Below are 24,066 nucleotides of genomic sequence, written 5' to 3'. Positions count from 1 at the left end.
TTTACTAGCCATCCCTGAAGGGAGGTCTGTCCTGACTTAATGCCAGTCAGCATCTTTCTTTTTGCTGACACCAGTTTAACATCCTGACACTTGCAATTAAACGCGTCCTAACTCATGGAAGGAAGTCCTCGTGTCTTCAGTGGCCAGCCAACCAGCTCCAAACTCTAAATCTCACTCCTGATAGGTGAGAAAGGTCCCAACCAAGAAAAGCAGGTGCCACTCACCTTCTTTCTGTTTCTTCTGTTCAAGTTTCATCTTCTTTGCCAATAATTTCTTCTCTTTTAACTTCTGGCTACAAATATAAAATAAATCTATTAATTCCCCCGCTACCTTACTATGTATTTTAGAAAACAACAGCTACTTATGGAATGTTTAAAGACCTTACAATTACACAAACACTACAATAATGAAATGGAAGAAATACTTTCTCATGATTCTGCTACTCTAACACCATCAACATTATCAAGCTGTTTTCTTCTTGAATCAAAATGAAACAACCTTTCAGAGTCTTGAGGTGATTAAAACAATCTCAGAAATATTGGACAGATTTTTCATTCCAAGATGTTTAGGGACTGTTTTGATTTATTTATTTTTATTTATTTTTTTAGGTGACACTTCGTTGCAGCCATCAGCAAAGGTCAGATTTCCGAAGCTGGTGAAGGCTGGGCAGCATTTCCATGTGAAATGTTACAGCTTTACAGGTTTTGTTTCTTATTTAATTCTACATGCAGAAACTGGAACATGATAAAAGAAAAAATACAAAACAGAAAAAAAGGTGTAATCAAGTTGTAGCATACAGATGTGCTCTTTAACTACCTTTACTATGCCTATTGGAAAGCAAATGAAAAAGAACTACCCCAATACACGAACAGATTGCCAGAAACAGACTAAGAATTAAGGACTGTTCAGGAGCCCCTGCGTGGCTCAGCTGGTCAAGCGTCTGACTCTTGATTTTGGCACAGGTCATGATCTCATGGTTAGTGAGTTCGAGTCCCACGTTGGGCTCTGTACTGACAGTGTGGAGCCTGCTTGGGATTCCCTCACCCCTTCTCTTTCTGCCCCTACCCTGCTCGTGCTCTCTGTCTCAAAATAAATAAATAAACTTAAATAAGTAAATGAATAAATAAGAATTAAGGACTGTTTTCAGAATCCTGCTCAGCTCTTTAAAGGTCGAGGGAGTATTTATTAAAACACACACACACATGCAGTCTACACGCTCACACGATGTCACTGAGGGAGGTCACACACCCTAATTTAAGGAACAAGCTAAGGGAACCTTACTCGCAGCATATTGTTAAACTTGGTGTTAAAATACAGAAGGGAAGGAGGCCCAGAAATCCACGTGGGCACCAAAGTGCTGACCTGAGCTATGGAGAATCTGTACGGGGGAAGGGGGATGCAGTGGTAGTTAAGTGACCTAATCTCTTCTCAGTTATTGGAAGGAAGGCCATTCCTCCACTGGGTAACACCTAAGACCTTGACAGGTCATAAGGTGAACTTCTGACCGCAAGGACGACTCATTCCCCAGCTTTCACGTTTCTGCCTTTAAGTGTCATCGGTTAGGAGAAGCCACAAAGCCCTTACCGCTTTTTTCGGCGCTTTGCTGTCTGCTCTTCTGCAGCGATTTTATTTCTTTCCAGTCTCTTCTGAAACTCTGCATCCAATCTTTGCTGTGAAAAAACACGTCATTTAGACACACTCTGGGCTGGGTATGGGAGCTCTGGAAGTCGCAGCACTGGGGGTGCCATAGGCACATCCGGGTCTCTGGGGCCACCGTAACCATTAAGAGGGTGCCCCCAGTATCTGGCTCTCTGATGGCGAAAGTTACTTCGTTCCGTAGGGTGGCAGTCATACACAAAACATGAGCGCACGAGAAGGTGCACACTGTGTATTCCCTGAAGGCAGAGGAAGAATTACCGGCTACGTAGCCAGGGCCTTGGCTAGTGTGACATTGTGATTTACAATAAGAAACGTACACAGCTGACCTTTGAACAACACAGGTTTGAACTGTGCGGGTCCACCTACATGTGGATTTTTTCGATAAATACAGTCCAGTACTGTATTTTCTCTTCCTCGGGATTTTAACATTCTTTTCTCTAGCTTACTTTATTATAAGAATACAGTATATGATACACGTAACCAAGTATATGTTAACTGACTATATTATCAGGCTTTGGGTCAATAGCTAAGGCTATTAGAGTTTTAGGAAAGTCAAAAGTTATATACAGATTTTTTTACTGCATGGTGGAGGGGTTGGTGCCCCTAATCACCTGCTAAGAGTCAACTGTATTTGGTCTTCATCCATTACTTCTGGAACGTGGCTCCAAAAGCTCCTATAAATTTCCTATTCAAGAGCCACAGGGGCACCTTTTATTATAATACTTAATTATGTTCCCAGTTTCTGAAATAGCTCCCAAGAGAAAGGTGAAATGGTGTCTTTTTTTTATAACAAGCCCCTTTTCAAACACAGGAGTTTAAGTTAACGAGTGAGTTCTGGAAAGCCCTTAAGGAGCAGCGCTGGTCACCAGGGTAACTTTCAGCCCCACCTCCTGTGCTCCAGGGAGGGAGAGGAGCTGCAGGCTGAAGTAACTGCCAAATGGCAATGATTTGATCAATTGTGCCTTAGTAGTAATGCCTCCAAACCCCCAAAAAGATGGGGTTCAGATGGTTTCCGAGTTGGTGAACATGTGGAGGGGCTGGGAGGGGACAGAAGCTCTGTGCCCCCTTCTTCCACCTGGCTTCTCCTGAGTTCTGTGAGTCCCTCTGAGCAACTTAATTGAACCTGAGGAGGGAGTGGTGGGAGACCTCTAATCCACAGCCAGTCGGTCAGAAGGACAGGGGACAACACCTGGGCCTGGGCCTGGCCTTTGAGGTGGTTGGGGGCGGGGAGGCAGTCTCATGGGACTGAGCCCGTTGAACATGTGGCATTGGACGTTCTTGCCTGGTGGATGGCATCAGGATTGAGTTAAACTGTAGGATGCTCAGCTAGCGTCACAGAATTGCTTGGTGTGAGAGAAATCCCCACATACTTGGTGACCAGAAGTGTCAGAAGAGGAGCAGAGAACTGAGAGTAGAGGAGACACACAGGGGCACGTTTTTTCCTTACGGTGACCTGGGCTCATCAGATGGAACAGCCAGAGAGGGGGAACCATGGGATTTTCAAGTCTTAATGATGACAGTCATCAGGTGACTGATTCCACAGCAAGACAACACCCAGTGCCATCACTGCGACTAAGCACATACATGTGTCACACAGGAATACGTGAGTGTACACACATCCATACAAAGCCAACCCTTGCCCTTGTTGGCTAATAATTCCCTTCATAGCAGCTCCCTGTCTCTGAGCCTTCGTTTTCTCACCTATAAAATGGGGAAAAGACCAATTCCTCTCTCCTAGAGCCTTTAGAAAGGATAACATACGATAACCTACTAGAAAGCACTTGTAAACCACAAAGATACAAGGATCTAAACTGCCGTCTCTGAGGCGCGTAGGTGGCTCAGTCGGTTAAGCGTCCAACTCCGGTGCAGGTCATGATCTCACAGTTCGTGAGTTTGAGCCCCGCATCGGGTTCTGTGCTGACAGCTCTGAGCCTGGAGGCCTGCTTCGGAGTCTGTGTGTCTCTCTCTCTGCCCCTCCCCCACTTGCACTCTCTCTCCCTCTCAAAAAATTAAATTAAATTAAAAAAAATAATAAAATGCCATCTCGTTCTTCTAGTCAAAGCCTTAAAGGTCAACAGAGTAAACAAGGGGCCAGCAGAGGACAAGGTGGCTTCAACCCCTCTGCTGGCCTGCACTGCCAGGGCTGTGTGGCTCTGCTTAGAGTGACGCAGAAACTGAGAGCAGAGATCATGAAATGAGAGGAGTCAGGACGCCTGGCTGGCTCAGTCCGAAGAACGTGCAACTCTTGATCTCGGAGTGGCGAGTTCTAGCCCCCCGCTGGGTACAGAGATCACTAAAAAAAATAAAATAAATAAAACAGGGTACCTGGGTGGCTTAGTCAGTCGAGCGTCTGACTCTTGATTTCGGCCCAGGGTTGTGGGATGGAGCCCCGAGTTGGGCTCCGCGCTGAGCACGAAGCCTGCTTAAGATTCTCTCCCTCTCCCCCCACTGGGCCCTCTCCCCCACTCACACTCTAAAATAGAAAGTAAAAAATAGTAAATAAGTAAATAAGAAAAAAAAGAGAGAAGGGTCTCCTTTCAAGGAACCCAGTTCCGATTAGAGCACCAGAAAGCAAACGACTTAAAAGGAAAAGCATGTGGTCTGTTCACAGCTGGACCATAAACTCACTCTGCTGCCGGAGCAGCTGCAGCCAACAAGTGACCCGCCGGAGCCCCGCCGGGCCTGGCAGGACTTGAGCTCACCACGAGCGGCGCCACGAGCCCTTCCAGTGGCGACGCCCTGTTGGTCACCGTGAAAGGTGGGGACACCCTTGCCTCTTTGTTTCTTCTAACCTCAGAGCCTGTCTTTCGCCGTGTGAAATAAGAACCTGCGTGTCTGTGTGGATTCAAGGTCTGTGAAACATTTTTCTGTGTTTTCCCTGGGTCTTTAATCGATGTATAAAAACCAGACTAGCTGATGGTAGTTGAGCCAACAGCTTGCTCTGTTTCCTTCCCTCCAAAGTAGTTTCAGTATGGAAAGTAGTTTCAGAATGAAGCTAAAGTAGCTTCAGATAGTTTCTACATAGAGTTTTATTTATTCTTGGTAGTGGAAAACCCACTTCAGTGACCAGGTAGAGGTGTGACCAGCCACCAGAAACTCCCCCCTAGAATTGAGAATGCCACATCCAGAGGACGGCAGTAGCTGGAGAAGAACCACCAACAGCTGGGGGCCAAGAGAGACGCAGGACAAGCAAACAGCAGGTGAAAACCACCACGGCAATGATTCCCTTCTGTTCCAAAATCATAAAGGTATTTTTCAAACTCAATTTTTGGCCATTCCAGTAAATTTTAAATCTCCATAGTTTCTTCTGTATCATATCTATCCCTTTAATAATTTCCCTGGCATTTTATGTTGGAAAATTTCCAACATAGAAAAGTTGAAGGAATCATACAGTCCGTATACCCACCACTAAATCCTACAGACATTTTGCTACTTGCTTTAGCACATGCCTGTCCACCTATCTATCCCTCTATCCTTCCATCAATCCATCTTATTTCTTTTTAACACATTTCAAAGTAAGTTGCAGACACCAGGACATTTCACCTCTAAAGATTTAAGCATGCATATCATCAACTAGAGTTTAATATTTGTTAACGGTTTTTCTGTTTTCTTCCACTTAAGGTAATACATACAACAAAATGATCAAATCTAGAGTGTACAATGTAATCACACCAGAAAGTTCCCTCGTACCTTTTCTTATCCAACTCTCAGAAACAACTATTCTGATTTTTAAAAAATGTTTATTTTGACAGAGCGAGAGAGCTCAAGAGAGAGCTCGAGAGAATCCCAAGCAGCCTCTGCTGTTAGCATAGAGTCAGGTGCGGGGCTTGAACCCACAAACCGTTGAGACCACGACCTGAGTGGAAATCAAGAGTCGGACGCTTAACCAACTAAGTCACCCAGGAGCCCCTGATTTTTTTTTTTTTTTTTTTTTTTGTTTACATACATTAATTTTTCCTCTTGTAGAACTTCATATAAATGGAATTTTACAGTGTGGTCTCTTTTATGCAAGGCTTCTTTCACTCAGCATATGTTTTAAGAATCATCCACACTGTTGCATATATCAGTTTATTCCTTTTTATTGCTAAGTAGTATTCTATTTTTGTGAATGATTTTTTTTTTTTTAACGTTTATTTATTTTTGAGACAGAGAGAGACAGAGCATGAATGGGGGAGGGTCAGAGAGAGGGAGACACAGAATCTGAAACAGGCTCCGGGCTCTGAGCTGTCAGCACAGGGGCCCGATGCGGGGCTCGAACTCACGGACCGCGAGATCGTGACCTGAGCCGAAGTCGGCGCTCAACCGACTGAGCCAGCCAGGCGCCCTGTGAATGATTATTTTAATGTTTGTTTTTGAGAGACAGAGCATGAGCTAGGGACAGGCAGAGACAGAGGGAGACACAGAGTGTGAAACAGGCTCCTGACTCTGAGCTGTCAGCGCAGAGCCTGATGCAGGGCTAGAACTCACAAACTGTGAGATCATGACCTGCATCGAAGTTGGACGCTTAACCAACCGAGCTACCCAGGTACCCCTTGTGAATGATTATTTTAAATTTTTAAAGCATTTTATTTCCTTTATATAGGAAGAAGTTCTACAGTGAGTTAATTTTTTTTTAAGCAAATTATTGGAAAATCACACGCTGTTGCCCAAAGCGGTTTCCTCCTTTATAAAAAGCAAATAAGGGATACCTGGGTGGCTCAGTCAGTTAAGTGTCTGACTCTATCTCAGCTTAGGTCTTCATCTCAAGGTGGTGACTTCACAATACAAATACATATCATTTTAAAGCATGTGAATCTCTAAAACACACAAACGTATTCCATGAAAAAATGGGCACCACAGTCAGAGTGAGGAAAAGGTTTTACATTGCATGTTGTAAGATTAAGAATGAGAGGCAATCTCTCATGCATGTTAAAAGGAGAAATCAGGGGCGCCTGGGTGGCTCAGTCGGTTGGGCGTCTGACTTCGGCTCGGGCCATGATCTCGCGGTTCACGAGTTCAAGCCCTGTGTCGGGCTCTGTGCTGACAGCTCAGAGCCTGGAGCCTGCTTCGGATTGTGTGTGTGTGTGTGTGTGTGTCTCTCTCTCTCTCTCTGCCCCTACCCCACTCGTGCTCTGTCTCTCTCTCTCTCGCTCTCTCTCTCTCAAAAATACATAAAAACATTAAAAAAAATTTTTTTTTAAATAAAAAATAAAAAAAATTTAAAAAGGAGAAATCAAATGTGGGAAATCACAAAGAATTTGCCAAATAATATTTGGTTTTTATTAATAGCCAGGTTGGAAAATAGAAGAGCCCTAAAACATCAGGATTTTTTCTGATTTTTACTAATAGTCAAGAATAAAATATAAAGGAGCACCTAGAACCACTGCAATAAAAAAATCCCTTAAAATCTTGGGGGCGCCTGGGTGGCTCAGTTGGTTAAGTGTCCGCCTTCGGCTCAGGCCATGACCTCACAGTTCATGGGTTCGAGCCCTGCACCAAGCTCTGCACTGACAGTGTGGAGCCTGCTTGGGATTCATTCTCTCTCTCTCTCTCTCTCTCTCTCTCTCTCTCTCTCTCTCCCTCCCTCCCTCCCACCCTCCCTCCCTCCCTCCCCAACTTGCACTCTCTCTCTCAAAATAAATAAACTTAAAAAAAAAAATTTAAAAATTTAAAATCTTTGGGGCACCTGGCTGGCTCAGTCAGTAGAGCATGCGACTCTTGATCTCAGGGTCTTGAGTTTGAGCCCCACGTTGGGCATGGAGCCTACCTAAAAACAAGCCCCGCCAAAACTTAAAATCTACGAACAAATACAGTGAGATAAGTATCAAATCTCCATAAGTCATCATTGAGAGACACAGACATTTTTAAACAAAAAAAGATAAAAGTTTCTAGAGAGGATAACTAAACACTATAACATCCATTCTCATTCAATTTAAGTGACAGATTCAACTCAATTCTAGTAAAAAAAAAAAAAAATCCAACACAATTTTTGGTGTGGATAAAATAACTCCAAAACTCTCTCTGAAAAATAAATAAAATAAGCGAAATGTCCAAAGAGCATTTTTTAAGAGCAATAAAAAAGAGGTTTCTGGCCCTTCCAGTCAGGTAACAAAAACCTTAATAGTTCTTTAAAAAAATCTTTTTTAATGTTTATTTATTTTTGAGACAGAGACAGAGCATGAGTGGGGGAGGGACAGAGAGAGGGAGACACAGAATCCGAAGCAGGCTTCAGGCTCTGAGATGTCAGCACAGAGCCGGATGTGGGGCTCGAACTCACGAATTGTGAGATCACGACTCGAGCTGAGGTCAGACACTCAACCGACTGGGCCACCCAGGCACCCCTTATGATACGATTTCTGATTTTATTTTTGAGAAAGAGACAGACACAAAGCATGAGTGGGGGAGGGGCACAGAAAGAGGGAGACACAGAATCTGAAGCAGGCTCCAGGCTCTGAGTTGTCAGCACAGAGCCTGACATGGGGCTGGAACCCACGAACCATGAGATCATGACCTGAGCCAAAGTCGGATCCTTAACCACCTGAGCCACCCAGGTGCCCCTCAATTTCTAAAGCCATTCCCAATTCTTATTTGACACCTGTCATGAAGAAATGCCAGTCTCTACGCTAGACAACTCAAAGTAGACACACGCACACACACTATCCACACTAAACACATAGCTGAATGGAATTATAGGCATTCGGCCAAAAAGAGAACAACAGAATTAGAAATAATAACTCAAGTGATGCGGGACATCTTGCTTTCTATTCCATTTCACGGCAAATGGCCTGGAAGGGAGAGAGGTCTCTGCTGTCCTTTCTGCCCAACTGCAAGTCTCCCTTCTCTCATACATCTCCCAGTGGGAGCATCTTGATGTGCTGAATCTGACCTAGGACTAACCTGGATTTACTTGACGTCTGTTTCCCATGCTGACTTAAGAAGGCAGCCTTCACACCAGGTGTATCTTCTCTTCTTTAAATGCCTCTTCCTGGGGAGCCTGGGTGGCTCAGTTAAGCGCCCAACTCTTAATTTCAGCTTAGGTCATGATCTCATGGTTCCTGAGATCGAGTCCCACATCAGGCTCTGTGTTGCAAGAGCCTGCTTGGGACTCTCTCTTTCTTTAAAAAAAAAAAAAAAAAAAAAAAGCCAAAAACAGCAGCAGCAGCTTTTTCCTAAAAGTCCCAAGTGTACATTGCCCAAACCCAAGGGCTCAGCCAGCCTTGTCACTCACTGACCTTCTCAGCCATGGCATCCATGTAGTCCTGTCGCTGGTACTCTCTCCGGCGCAGATGCCTGTACACATGGAACTCTCCACTGCCAGCCCCAGCGCTGGAACCTACAGCCAGGAGAGTCCAGAGTTCTTAATGAAATCCAGTCACCGACACGGGTGACCCTTGATCAAAAAGGACCAAAAAAACAAACTGGAAGTAATGGAAAGGACCATGTCCCACTGAACTCCAGAATCTAGCAGTGACTTGCATAGTGTCGGCATCATTAAAGAATTGTTGCACGAATGTTGAAGGGGAAGTCACTAAAAATTCCACCCTAACACAGTAGTAAGAGGAGAAACAGTCTGCAGTTAAGTGACCAGAAACCTAGAAGATCGCTTAAGACCTTTCCCTCCCCTGCCAGATGACTTCACACTTGACACGCTAAATTTCTACTGAGCTGAAAAGATGTCCATGTATATTAAAGGAAAAAGGTAGGCTACTAAATAGTATGTGTAGAATGGCCACATTTTTAAAAATCATTTTTTCTTACACGAGTGATTTTGACCAGGGGAGTTTAGAAGGCTGTAGCAGCATGCTACCAGGGGAATGATGGAATTATGGGGGTTCAAAATTTTTCAGACCTCTGTTACTTAGTCCTCTTTATAATCAGCATGTTAATTTACAACCACCCAAAATAATAAAGCTATTTCCAGTTAGATTTTAAAAAAATATGTTATTGGGGCGCCTGGGTGGCTCATCGGTTAAGCGTCCGACTTTGGCTCAGGTCATGATCTCACGGTCCGTGAGTTTGAGCCCCGCGTCAGGCTCTGTGCTGACAGCTCAGAGCCTGGAGCCTGTTTCAGATTGTGTCTCCCTCTCTCTCTGCTCCTCCCCTGTTCATGCTCTGTCTCTGTCTCAAAAATAAATAAACGTTAAAAATAAATAAATAAATAAATAAATAAATAAATAAATAAATAAATAAGTTATTTAAACAATGCAGAAGGGATTCCTGGGTGGCTTGAGCACCTGACCCTGATTTCAGCTCAGTCTTGATCTCACAGTTCCTAGGTTTGAGCACAGAGCCTGCTTAGGAATTTCTCTCTCTCCCTCTGTGCCTCATACCGCTTGCGCTGTTTCTCAAAATAAATAAATAAACTTTTTTTTTTTAATGCAGAAGAAAATTCTCTAATGCCAAACTGTAAGCAACAATACCCCTTTGCTGTAAGTACAAAGTTACTGAAACGGTGAACTTTTTTTTTCCTATTTTAGATTTAATTAACAAATGCTAACTGCAGGATTTTTAGATCTATGCTTTAAAAACTATATTTACACACACACACACACACACACACACACACACACACACACGACATTACCCATTACATCTCGAACAAATTCTGGGGGAGGCCGGGGTGCCCATTCACTCATTTTTTCTGGAATCGGAACTGCTTTGTCCTGCAACATTTAAACACAATAGCGTTTTTAAGCACAAACCTGCTGACAATCACATCTCTTAAAACCAAAGCATTTTAACTGGATTGGTGAAGAAAGGCTGCTTTGCTCCTTGGACCTAAAGCCGATTTTCTTCGGTGCCTTAGATTTATTTCATCCCATACATCTTGGGGTCTACCACAGCCCGTGGCCTTGCCAGGGCTACACTTAACTTTCCAAAACAAAACTCAGAAACGCAACTCACCATTTATGGCTGGAAACTTCTAACCCTAACTCTACTACGTGCGGAGTTAACCCTTTCTAGCCAAAGGTGTAAGAGACCTCACCCAATTATTTTTTATGACTGAGGGAGTGATTTGCTCCGGGTGGCTCAGCCAAAGCCTTTCTAACAATCAGTGCTGTTTAGAAGTTAATAAACCCTTGTGCTAACCCATGAATGCTATCCTTCCAGTCAACGCTTCTGTTCGCAGAAAGTTAAACTCTAAGTGTCTAAAAGCACCCACATCCGGGCTGGGCTCCAACACAAGGACAGAAGAAGCTCAAGGTCTGCGAGGTCGCCTACTCCTTCCTAAGGGCTGGCCCTGGGGTTCGGGTACTCAGTTCCTAAGTCTGGAGGTGGGAGAGGTGGGCCCGTGGGTCCCCAGCAGCGCCGTAACGGAAGGGGACTCGGAGGAGGAGTCGAACCAGTGCTTCGTCTCACCGGGTTCTTCATGAGCCGCTCCAGCTTGAGCTTCTGCTCTTCTGCCGCATTCTTGGGGATGACGAGCGCTTGTGGCTCTTTCTTGGGCCTCGGCGGTCGCACCGAGGAAGCAGCCGAACTCGCCATGACAGCTTTCCAGTTCCCCACGGCGAGCGGCGGCGGTGGCGGCGCGTACTTATGACGACAGAGCCGCGCGCGAGCGGGGCGAGCGCAGTCTTCTCGCAGGGCGGGGCTGGGGCGGAGTCGCAAGCCGGAAGCATCCTGCTGAATATTCATGAGCTCGTGGCCGAGTAGGTTGTCTTGATCAAAGCTGTTTGCTTTCGTTTCCTGTGTTTGTACAAATCCAGGCAGCCGAGAGCCCAAGTTCCTATGGGAGAGGTGGCCTTGCACGCCCGAGGGTGCGACCCCAGTCGCCCTCTCCAGTCCGCGTACGCGTCGTGGCGCCGCCGGGAGCCCTGCTAATGGCTCTCAGCATCCCCTCCTGGCCCTGGGCCTTTGTCCTGGCCGTTCCTCGGGGCTGGTCCACTCTCCCATTTATGACAATCTTATGAGAAAGAGAAAAGGGCCCTTCCCGTCTGGGAGCTGGCTTGGCACTTACAGCTAGACCTTGATGTCCTCCTGTTGGACGTAAACAATTTCCCAGAACACCGACCTCACACAAGGCATAAACAAGACTGCTCTGTAATCATGTTTGAAAGTAGATGAAAACAGGAATATTGTTGAAACCTCATTCTGGCTCTTATGAGTAACTACTGCTTCTTTAAAGCATTAGCCTCGGTTCACTTTATTTTATTTATTTCTTTTTCTCTATTTTTCCTTTTTCTTTCTTTTCTGTTCCTCCCCCCCCCCCCCCCCGTTCACTTTAACTATTAAGACAGCCAGTCATGGAATTGTGTTGCTTCCTGACAGCACCTAGAGTTAAATCCACTTACTTGAACCCTCCCCCAAATCACTTCACCCAAGCGCAAATGCTACAAGAAGTCCTCTTTCACACCCCCTTGTTGGAGTCAGTGTAGTCTCCTTTCCTAAAAGAGACAACAGACCAATTGTTTTTTCAACTGCAGGTGTATTTCTGCTGGTCCTCACACTTGCTAGTTTTCTCCTGTATTTGTCACCAGCTAAAGAATGGGCATTCTATTCACTGCTGTATTTCGACATCTGGGGCAAGGACTGGCTCACAGCGAAGGACACAATTAACCTTTGCTGATGACCATGGGATCCTGGGGGCCAGGCACCTCAGATACTAATGTTGCTGCTGTCTGCACAGCCTGCTCATCCAGGCAGCTCTCTCACTGAGTGTCCCAGTCCAGCCAGGTGACCCCGGTGACAGGGTGTTTTGTTAATGCCTTAAAGCTATTCCTGCCCCCCCCCCCCATAGTGGGTGGTTTTCCAGTGCCCAAGGGTGATGAATTAGAAGTCCTTGATTGGCCTATGACTGTCACCGGAACCTAGGGAGAGCCTGACCTGGATGTTGTCATGGACACATGACCTACATCATATACTCCAGCCACCCAGGTACCTCACTTCTCCCCAAACGTACCACACACACAAAAAGACTTTACCTGGAGTGTCTTTCCCTCCCTGGAGAACTGCCCTACACCCTCCTTAACTTTGTTTAAATGCTAACTCCTCCACGAAGCCTCTTCTGATTGCCCCCCTGTTCCCTCCTCCAGGCAGTCAGTTGCTCCCTTCTTGGTGCTCTCCCTGCTCTGGGTCCTGATGGCTGGCATATGGTAGTTAGCACAGCGTGTCCTCACCATCTGCCTACCCACAAGTCTGGGAGGAGGGTTGAGCCAGAATGCCAGCATCTAATCCTGGCCTCGAGTTGAGTGGTGCTTCCAGAATGCTTGCAAAACAGGAATTAGGGAAGGAGGAAGGGGGGGCGGGGAGTTAACAATTGCCTGAAAAAATAAAGAAAGAATGGATGTGTCAATGTGATAACCAAGGGATGGATGAATGAATGAAAAAGGAATTTCAGTGAGTCCGAAAAAGAACGAAGGAACACTCAATAAATAAATGGATACTCCAGGAATGAATGAATGCATGAGACAGTGGATCAGCTGAGTTAAGAGCCAGGAGAGCAGCCGTCTCTGTCACCCCTCCACCTCCGGGTCTGGCACAAAGCTGGTGCTTGGCAGATAGCTGCTGGATGGAAGTTAAGTCAGTGAACGGAGTGAATGAGTGCACAAGGGTGGGGGGCATGTGGGTGTGATGGAGCTGGTAATTACAACCTCAGTGTCTAAGCCTAGTCTAAGTGTGTCGACACGCTCATCATCCTGATTTACAGATAGGGAACTGAAGCCCCGAGGGCTGAGTGATTGGCTCAGGATTACACACAGACTCAAACCCAGCACTCTGGCCCTGGGTCTGTGAGGGCCCGATTGATCACGTGACTCGCGGACGGCTGGACCAAGGCCCCCAGCAGGCCTTGGTGGGGTCCCTCCATGTGGCACCTTTCTAGGGCCGAGGCCAGATTTGAGGTCCTGCTCCCTGGGGGGAAAGGGTGTCTTCCGGCTCCCACCACTGGCTGCCCCACGAGAGTGGACTCTGACCCAGAGTGCCTCCTCTGCTGCCACCAGAGGGCAGCAGAGCTCTACCCAGGTGCACCTGCTGGCCTGTGCCCCTGAAGCCCAGGACCCCGGGGGGATGCTTTGGAGTCTGGCAGATCTGGTGCCAAAGTTTGGCTCCACCTATTCCGGAGCGTGGGCTGGGGAAGCAACTCTAGAAGGTTGTTCCCTCATGCACGAGTCAGGGCACAAACCCACCCTTGACATTTTCTCGTGAATAAAACCATGTGATGGATGTTCAGTGCCCCCGGCATTCAGTGGCCACATATCCCCGTTTGGTGCCAGGATGGAGGGGTTTCTCAGGATGCAGGACTTTCAGTGTTAAAACCAGGAGAATCCCGGGCACACTGGCAAGTTAGTCACCCTAGCCGGGTGGGCACTCCTACTTTTAATCCTTTGAGTTGTGGTTGGTACTTAAAGAACTGAAACACCAAAAATATTTACGGCTATTCCATAATTTGAGTTTCTCACTGAATTAGTGAGTCAGTGGTCTTCCCACAATGGTCCTGCCAAACACGACAAGAGGAAAGTTCCACCAAGGGGAATAAAAACTAAGGTGGAATACACCCACTTGGGAAAAGAGTTTGTCAGTTTCCTATCAAGATCAACATACATGTACCATATAGCCCAGAAATCTCACTCCTAGGGCACCTGGGTGGCTCAGTCGGTTAAGTGTCCGACTTGGGCTCAGGTCATGATCTCACAGTTTGTGGGTTCGAGCCCCACCTTTGGCTCTCTGCTGTCAGCATGGAGCCTGCTTCAGATCCTCTGTCCCCCCTCTCTCTGCCCCTCCCCTGTCTCAAAAATAAATAAACATAAAAAAAATCTAATCTTTTTTTTTTTTAAAGGTGTGTGGGTGGGGGTGCCTGGGTGGTGCAGTTGGTTGAGTCTGACTTCAGCTCAAGTCATGACCTCATGGTTCGTGAGTTCAAGCCCCACATCGGGCTCTCTGTTGTCAGCATGGAGCCTGCTTCAGATCCTCTGTCTCCCTCTCTTTCACCCCTCCCCTGCTCGTCCATGCTCTCTCAAAAATAAATAAAAGCATTAAAAAAAAAAAAAAAAGAATCTCACTGCTAAGCATTACCCTAGAGAAATGAAAATATGCGTCCAGTGAGAGACCTGTATGCAAATACCTATGGTAGCTTGATTCATAATTGCCCCAAACTGGAAGCAACCCAAATGACCATCAAATTGTGATATATCCATAGAGTGACGCACTTCTGAGGAATAAAGCGGAAGGAACTATTGATATTTGCAACCACATGGATGAATTTCAAAAGCATTATGCTTAGTGAATGAAGCCAGATTTGAAGGACTACAACCTGAATGATTCCATTACTTGACATTTTGGAAAAGCCGAAAACGATGGGGACAGAACACGGATCAGTAGATGGCCAGGGGCCAAGGGCAGGGGGAGGGGATTGACTGTCAAGGGGCCAAGGGAACGTTTGGGGGTGATGAACATGGTATGTCTGGATTGGGCTTGTGGTTATGTGAACACACACATTTGTCAAACTCATTGAAGTATATGCTTAATTTTTTTTTTTAATGTTCACCTCTGAGAGAGAGACAGAGACAGAGCACGAGCGGGGGAGGGGCAGAGAGAGAGGGAGACACAGAAGCTGAAGCAGGCTCCAGGCTCTGAGTTGTCAAGCACTGATCCCAACACGAGGCTCAAACTCACGAGCTGCAAGATCACGACCTGGGCCAAAATTGGATGCTTAACCGACTGAGCCACCCAGGTGTCCCAGTATATGCTTAAAAAAGATGAATTTGGGGCACCTGGGTGGCTCAGTCGGTTGAGCATTCAACTCTTGATTTCCACTCAGGTCATGATCCCGGGGCTGGGGGATCGAACCCCATGTGGGGCTCTGGGCTGAGTGTGGAGGCTGCTTGAGATTCTCTTTCTCTCTCTCCCTCTGCCCCTCTCCCCCACTCACGCTTGCTCTCTCTCTAAAATAAAATAAAATAAAATAAAATAAAATTAAATTAAATTAAATAATTTTTAAAAAGAGTGAATTTAAGGGGTGCCTGGATGACTCAGTCAGTTAAGTGTCTGACTTTGGCTCAGGTCACGATCTCACTGTTTGTGGATTTGAATTCTGCATTGGGCTCTGTGCTGACAGCTCCCAGCCTGAGGCCACTTCAGATTCTGTATTTCTCTCTCTCTGCCTCTCTCCTGCTTGTGGTCTCTCTCTCTCTCTCTCAAGAATAATTTTTTTTTATATAAAAAAGGTGAATTTACGGGGCGTCTGGGTGGCTTGGTCAGTTAAGCATCTGACTCGTGATTTTGGCTCAGGTCATGACCTCGCGGTTTGTGAGTTTGAGCCCCTCATCGGGCTCTGCGTTAACAATGCGGCGCCTGCTTGGGATTCTCTCTTTCCCTGTGTCTCTGCCCCTCCCCTACTCATGCTCACTCTCTCTCTAATTAAATAAATCCACGTAAAAAAAAAATACAAATAAAAATGTAAAAAGGTGAATTTGTATGATAATTATACTCCAGTACACTCGACATAATAAACAGAAGTCACCTGCCAGGTTACAGAGGTGCCAACCCCCTATTGTCTGGGTGGCTTTGGGGAGCACTGCCAGCTTTGAGCCCATCGTGCTCACCTGAGGCAGCTCAAAGCCTGTATACGTGCCCTGCTCTGGCCTGTCCAGAGTGGGGCTAAGGGCTCGGGTGGCAGCAATAGGTTTTCCAAAGCCCAGAGGCCAATGTGGATGAAGCCCCCATGTTTCCGCCTCTGGGCCCCACACACCCACAGGCCAGGGTCCTGGCGGCTCCGGCTGAGGCAAGTCAGCACCCAAAGCCCAGGGCTCTCTCTGACCCAGGCCACACTGAGCAATGGTAGGAGGGGCTTAGAGCAGCAGGTGCACAATCCCCATCCTCCAGAGCTCCCCGTCTGACTTACTAAAGTACCTTCCTATTCCTGAACTTGGACTCCTAAGGTTAGGGGACTTCAGTCTGCTGGTTGAAGGACCCAATGGGAGAGATGAATTGCCCTATCTGGGTTGGGCCATCATCTCTCCCCTTCCGACACTATCTGCCCCACCTGTGTCCCACACACCTTCCCTGGGTGGCCGTCCACGAATACATGTGGACCGCCCACAAATCTGCTAAGTTCCACATGCAGGGTCACATTCAAGACACCCCCAGCCCAACGATAATCAGAGTCGCTAACCTTGGCAGGTACCTTCCCATACGCCAGGCTCTTTGTGATGGGGTCCTATGCAGTATTTCACGCAGAGCTTCACAAAAACCTTCTGAGATAGACACTATTTTAAACTTTTATCTTGTGAGATAGAACACACATGCAGAAAAATGTACGCAGACAAAACACAGCTCGATGAACGAACACAAAGCAAACACCCATACGGCACCATTCCCGTCAAGGGCTAGAACACAGCCCACGGGCCACTCCCAATCGTCCAAATCACGACTCTGTTCCCCCTAGAGGTAACCACTCTTCTGGCTTGAATGGTAATGGCTTCCTCAATTTTCTTTATATCTTTATAGTTTCACCATCTAACCATATGCCTCTAAAACTCATGTGGTCGGTCAGATGTTTGAAACTCGACATGCTCGGAATCAATCAGAACGCATTTTAAATATCTTCCTTCCACTCTGTGTTCACCTGTTTACTTGTTTACTGCCATCAGTTGTCAAAAAGGAACTCCACGTTATTCTTTTTATGTTTGTTTATTGATTCTGAGAAAGACGGAGTGCTTGAGAGTGGGGGAGGGGCAGAGAGAGACTCCCAGGCAGGCTCTGCGCTGGCGATGTGGGGCTCGATTTCGGGAACCATGAGAACATGACCGGAGCCAAAATCAAGAGTCAAACGTTCAACCAACTGAGCCACTCAGGTGCCCCAGCTCTTTATTCTAATGTGGTCAAATTTATCACCATTTCCTTTGGTTAGGGCTTTTTGTGTCCCATTTTATTTTTTTCCTTTTTTTTTAAATTTAAATTTTACTTAACCTACAGGTGTCAGGAGTTGAGTTCAGTGATTCCTCACCTACCTACAGCACCCAGTGCTCATCACAACAAGTGCCCTCCTTAGTACCCATCACCCAGTTAGCCCATCCCCCACCCACCTCCCTCCATCAACGCATAGTCTGTTCTCTGTCATTAAGAGTCTCTTGTGGTTTGTTTCCCTCTCTTCTATTGCCCCCCCCAATCCCGTATGTTCATCTGTTTTGTTTCTTAAATTCCACGTATGAGTGAAATCACATGGTATTTTTCTTTCTCTGATTGGCATATTTTGCTTAGCATAATACATTCTAGCTCCATCCACATCATTGCAAATGGCAAGGTTTCATTCTTTTTGATGGTTAAGTAATATTCATATATATATATATATATAATATATATATATATATATATGTATATATATATATATATATATATAATCTTCTTTTTCCATTCAACCGTCAATGGACATTTGGGCTCTCTCCATAGTCTGGCTGTTGTTGCTATGAAAATCAGGGTGCATGTACCCCTTCAAGCCTGTATTTTCGTATCCTTTGGATAAATACCTAATCGTGCGATTGCTGGATTGGAGGGTAGTTCTATTTTTAGTTTCTTAAGGAACCTCCATACTGTTCTCCAGAGTGGCTGCACCAGTTTGCACTCCCACCAACCGTGCAAGAGGGCCCCCCTTTCTCCACATCCTCGCCAACACCTGTTGTTTCTTGTGTTGTTTGTTTTAGCCATTCTGGCCGGCGCGAGGTGGTATCTCATCGTGGTTTTGATTTGTCTTTCCCTGACGATGAGTGATGTTGAGCATCTTTCCATGTGTCTGTTAGCCATCAGGATGCCTTCTGTGTCCTATGTGAAAGGTTTTTTTTTTTTTTATGTTTATTTATTTCAGGAGAGAGAGAGAGAAAGAGGCAGGGGGAGGGGCAGAGAGAGAGGAGAGAGAAAACTCTAAGAAGGCTCCGAGCTGTCAGTGTAGACCCCCACGTGGGGCTGAATCCTGAGAACCATGAGACCACGGCCTGAGCCAAAATCAAGAGTTGGATGCTTAACTGACTGGGCCGCCCAGGCACCCCTTTGGGTGTCCTACTTTAAGAAATTCTTTTCTTGCCCACTCCGTTAGCTTGCCTTTGCCATTTGGATCTGCGATTTACCTAAAACTGTTTCCAGGGCTTGAGGTAAAGTCAAGAACCAATTTCGCTTTCTGGTTATCTCATTATCTGGTTTCCCCAGCATCGCTTACCGGAAAAAACTGCCTTTCCTCACTGTTCTTGTCCTTCCCTTCAGATCTTCCCGACCCGACTTTTATTATGGGCCTTGCCCCTGGAGCCTGGCACTTGTCTTGCTTCACGCCCTGGGGCCCACTGGTACTCACGCGGATCCAGAGCTGGTCGCGGGAGGGAGTTAACGTTACATGTGGGGTGCTTGACCGATGGGGACAGGAACTGATGGATAAATGCTTCTCTCTTCCGCTCCTGGAGTGGAAAATTCTGAGATGTGCTCTATGGGGCTTCGCAGAGGGTCCGAGTTGGCTTCAGCCCCAGAACGCCCACAGCGGGGAGCAGCTCAATCAATCTCTCTTGGATTGGCGCTTTCTCTTCCTTGTTTCCATCTTCCTTGTCCCCTACTTTCTGTCACCCTGGGATCGCTTCCCAAAATAAATGACTCATCCTTCTGGATGGAACCCAGGCTAAGACAGTTGGTAGTAGAAGTGACTCAAGAAAGCGGCCCCTCATGATTGTAGGATTGGGTTGTGCACTGGGCAGGCTGTGGGAGGGGTCCGTGGGGGTGGTGACAACCCCCAGCGGGCAACAGCAGCGTGATCGCTCCTGCTGTCTCCTGTGATAGATGGAGCCAAGACCCAGGTGGAAGGTGTGTTCGCTCATGCGCCTTGATGGCACTTGAAAGGCTTAGGAGCAAAGGAAAGTGTGAGAAGTATGCTGTGGGCTGTTTCCCGTCAACTGCTTCAGAAGGGCCGAAAGAAGAAAACGCAGGCTCGGGTTGGCCAACCACGAACTCAAGGCAGGCTGCGAAAGTCAGAAGGCATCCAAAGTGACAACGAACCCCAGGTAGACAAGATGGCTCGTCTGGTGCTGGTCATTCAGCTTCTGTCTGAAGCCCCTCCGGTGTCTGTGCATTTGGCTCAGAAACAGGTGTCTACGCAGGAGCAGGGCACAGCTGCACAGAGAATGGAAGTTCAGGTGCAATCAGAGCACCGTGAGATGGGGGTAGTCTTGGGCATCGCCTCCCCTTCCTGGGGCTCTTGGTAGCAGCTGAATTTGCATGAGCTTTATTTGGAAGCCTTCTACCCTCTGCTGATTCATATGCAGCTCAGGTCAACTCGCACCCTCTGTATTTGGACCTTTGTCTCGTGAAGCTGCCGCAGAGTGGGAGGGGGCCACGTGAGGCACCTGACGATTCTCCCTGCGGAATTTCCTTGTGGGGACACCTCCGCCTCCCCGGCTGGCCCAGCGTGATCAGCAGGGCGGGCACCCTGTCCTTAACAGCTTCCATCCAGCTGCCCAAGGAAGAGAGGCGACCAGTCGCACAGGCTGCGTCTGTCGTCACCTCTGTCACCTCCAATGGTTGACATTCCGCTCTCACCACCTTCATCCCGTCTCACAGCTCCAAGCTCTGGAAGTACAGCAACTTTGGTTTCAATCCAGGATCTGCCATTTACGGGTTGTCTGACCCTGAGTGAGTCACCCATCTTTCGGAGTCTCGATTCTTTATCTCTGAAATGGGAATAATGACGCTATCTCATGGGATGGCTGTAAGGGCCAATTAAGATCAAATGTGTGAATAGGGCACAAGCTGGCATGCATCTAATGGAGGCTGGACTGTAGTTGCCACCCTCGCCAAGGTCAAGCCTGCCACCTGGGCTTTGCACCTTTTTTTCCCGGGACCCTCCAGCCCTGGCTCCACGGGGGAGTTCTTTTTCTGTCGTTCTATCCCTCCTTCCGCATATAAACATGCTCCAGACTCGACGTCCCCGTGCAGGGGCTCTCCTTCTCCTCACCATCCAACTTGTGCTTTTTGAAAAGTTTAATTATGGTTATAAAAAATAGTCCTAAGAAGAGCAAATACAAAGTGATTCCCACGTACTCATCACCTAGCTTCAACACCTGTCAACACTTTTGTTTCTGTCCCTGCCCCCACCCCACCCCCACTGGAATATCAGCGAATTCCAGACATCATATTGTCTTATCTGTAAATATTTCTGCATGTGTCCCTAACAAATAAGAACCTTAAAAAAAATCCGTAATACCACTATCACACCTAACAAAATTAACAAGAATTCTTTTATACTTAATACCCAATGTTTTCATATTGCCAATTGTCTCAAAAACGCTGGGTTTTTTTTTACAGTTGGATGATTTCATTTAGTTCCTACATCTTATCTATGTCAGTTCCCCTCCCTTTTTTTCTTAAAACATTGTTTTTTTTAATCTTTATTTATTTTTGAGAGAGAGACAGCGTGTGAGCGGGGGAGGAGCAGAGAGAGAGGGAGACACAGAATGCAAAGCAAGCTCCAGGCTCTGAGCTGTCAGCATGGAGACCGACACGGGGCTCGAACTCACGAACTGTGAGATCATGACCTGAGCCAAAGTTGGACGCTCAACCGACCGAGCCACCCAGGCGCCCCATCCCCTCCCATTTTTCTTTTTCATGACAATTATTTGTTGAAGAAACAGAGTATATATTCCTGTAGATTTTCTCAGTTCTAGATTTGGCTAAATGTGTTCTTTTCTTTTTCTTTTTTAAGTTTATTTTTATTTGTTTTGAGAGAGAGAGAGCAAGCAGGGGAGGGGCAGAGGGAGAGGGAGACAGAATCCCAAGCAGGCTCCGTGCTGTCAGCACAGAGCCTGACTCAGGGCTCAAACTCATGAACTGTGAGATCATGACCTGAGCCAAAGTCAAGATTAGGATGCTTAACCAACTGAGCCACCCAGGTGGCCCCCCTCCTTTTTTTCCCCAAGTGTTCTTTGACATGTTCATCTATCCCCGTATTACAATAATGTTTTAAATAAACTCATATTTAGATCTAGAGACGTGATTGGATTCAAGTTCAACTTTTTTGCTTATTTGTTTGATTCATAAGAAGTTCTCTGTTCTTTCCATCATCTCACTTCAGGACTTGCTTTTAGTCATGATAGGATTGATTGGGGGTTAGAAGTTGGCAGGCTAATCCATCCATTATAAAGCTCCAAAAACCTGACCTAATGGTTTTTGCAGCCCGTGGTGGTTGTTCCTGCATCCATTATTTCCCTGAGTGCTATAAGATGTTGAATTTTATCATTCCTTATGCATTTATTAGCTGGTATTTTTCTCTAAAGAGCTTTCCTCATTGCCCATCTGGTTATCTTGTAGAGATAATGCTATTGAAGCTATAACCCACATCTCTTTAGCTGACCTTTGAGTTTACCACGTGCCCTGAGAGCCACACACCTCAACTGTCCATGTCTCTCTGCTCCTGTGGATGTGGCCTGACAGTTGCCAAGAATCTCACGTATGTTGTAGTCTTAGATCCTGAAGGATATGGGGGAAATGGCAATTCTATGAACTGTGGAGTTGGCTGACTTTTCTTTACCGCCTGAGAAAACCGGAAGGAAGAAAATAACAAGCTCAGGACAGCCAGTGGAACCCAGCACGGAGACAGTGCCTTGATGCAACCCTTAAAGGGACTTCTCATCTCCAGTAGCTGGAGGCAAGTCAGTGCTGAAAACCAGAGCCAGCAGGAGAAGATGGAGAAAAAGCACCAGAGTAGTAAGAGTTACTGGCTGAGAAATTTCTAAAATTGATGAAAGGTATGAATCCACATATATAAGAAGTGCAGTAAACCCTAATGGGCTCAATACAGAGCAAACCACACCTTGGCATATCAAAGTCAAACTTCAGTAGACTGAAGAGAGAAAGAGAAAATTCTTAAACAGCCAGAGGAAGAGTACATTTTAAATTCAGGGAAACAAAGGGGCACCTGGGTGGCTCAGTCAGTTAAGCGTCCGACTTCAGTTCAGGTCATGATCTCATGGCTCCTGGGTTCGAGCCCCGTGTCGGGCTGTGTGCTGACAGCTCAGAGCCTGGAGCCTGCTTCAGATTCTGTGTCCCCCACCCCCCCACCCCGCCCCTCGCCTGTGCATTCTTTGTCTCTCTCTCTCTCTCAAAAATAAATAACAATTAAAAAAAATATTAAGACATTATGTTAAGAGAAACAAGGGAGACACATAAGACATTATGTGTTGCATGACTCTGCTTATATGAGGTCCCGAGATTTGTCAAATTCAGAGAGACAGAGTGGAATCACCTTTCAGGGGCTGGGAGAGGGGAATGGGGAGCTAGTGTTTAAAGGGGAGAGCGTTTCGGTTTGCGAACACGGGCAAGTTCGGGATGCTGCCCACGCCTTCCTCCGTAGGGTGATGCTGACAGCGATGATGTGCCAGAAGAAAAGGAAGTTGCCTGATTGTTTCTTTTACTTGTGTCCTCTGGACCTGCTTCAGTCCGATTCCAAATGTACCATCTCCACTATTCGATGACTGCACTGTGTCCATCCAGCCTCGTGACCCGGTGGATCTCACACCATCGCCCTCATGACAGCCGCTCCAGTTCCATAGACCATGATTCCCAGGGACAGTGCTCCGTTTCTTCCGGAAACTAGTAGTCTGGATGGTTCTCCACGAAAGAAGCACTCTTCCCCAACCTTCAAACGCTAGAGACGAGAACTTAGTTCCAGTCCGAACACAACGCTGAATCAAAATTATTGTGCAAAACAGGGGCGCTTGGGCGGCTCAGTCGGGTAAGTGCCTCACTTTTGGCCCCGGCTCAGGTCACCGTCACACAGTTCGTGAGTTCGAGCTCCACGTCGGGCTTCCTGATGATGGTGTAGAGCCTGCTTGGGATTCTCTCTCTCCCTGTCTCTCTGCCCCTCCCCTGCTCTCTCTCAAAAGAAATAATAAATAAACTTAAAAAATTACTATGCAAAACAGAAAACAAAACTCTGGTGTTTTAGGAGAGCAAAACACACTTTCTGAAACATTTGGCATCATTTTCGTGTTTCAAAGAGGACATCTAGTAGACCTGGGAGCAGAGAGGTGAATAGAATGATTAAAACAACAACAACAACAACAACAACAACAACAAAAACACAGCTGGTGGGTAATTTTTCCCCTCCCGTGGCTGGAAACTTGGGCAAGTGCTCTTTGTCCCTTCTGCCTGCTCCTCGAGGGTCCTCTGGTCACTGTAAAGTTGCAGAACATAGTCCCCGTTCGGAACAAGTTATGGCTCAACCTCGAACTCACTGAGGGGCGTCAGGCAGGGCTGACAGATTTGGCTGGTAAAGAAACGACCAGACCTTTTTAGATTTGACAGTTTGTCATTTACATAGAGAGCAAAAGCGAGTTGGGCAAAAGTATCAATAACCCACGTCCTTGCTCAACAGGATGACACCCAAAACAAAAGACGATAGTGTAACATGAAGAGTTGAGTTGTTCCCACCTTATTTTGTCCCCCCACACCTGCCTCTGGCCG

At 46.6% G+C, this 24,066-nt stretch overlaps 1 protein-coding gene across 1 annotated transcript in view; it reads right to left on the bottom strand.

The window, feature by feature from the left end:
* Window positions 1-11,167, bottom strand: part of PRKRIP1 (PRKR interacting protein 1) — a 32,046-nt gene extending 20,879 nt beyond the window's left edge. Inside the window, exons 1-5 of the mRNA XM_007073899.3 lie at window positions 10,999-11,167; window positions 10,223-10,301; window positions 8,871-8,971; window positions 1,585-1,670; window positions 225-292 (exon numbers count right to left, since the gene is read on the bottom strand). Coding sequence (XP_007073961.2) covers window positions 225-292; window positions 1,585-1,670; window positions 8,871-8,971; window positions 10,223-10,301; window positions 10,999-11,124 — 460 coding nt within the window. The 5' untranslated portion in view covers window positions 11,125-11,167. The remainder of the gene's footprint in view (window positions 1-224; window positions 293-1,584; window positions 1,671-8,870; window positions 8,972-10,222; window positions 10,302-10,998) is intronic.
* Window positions 11,168-24,066: the final 12,899 nt, after the last annotated feature.

The sequence above is a fragment of the Panthera tigris genome, chromosome E3, assembly GCF_018350195.1.
Source record: "Panthera tigris isolate Pti1 chromosome E3, P.tigris_Pti1_mat1.1, whole genome shotgun sequence".
In the NCBI taxonomy this organism is placed as follows: Eukaryota; Metazoa; Chordata; class Mammalia; order Carnivora; family Felidae; genus Panthera; species Panthera tigris.
Note: the sequence above shows the minus strand (reverse complement) of the source record. Positions and strands in the feature narration are given on the sequence as shown.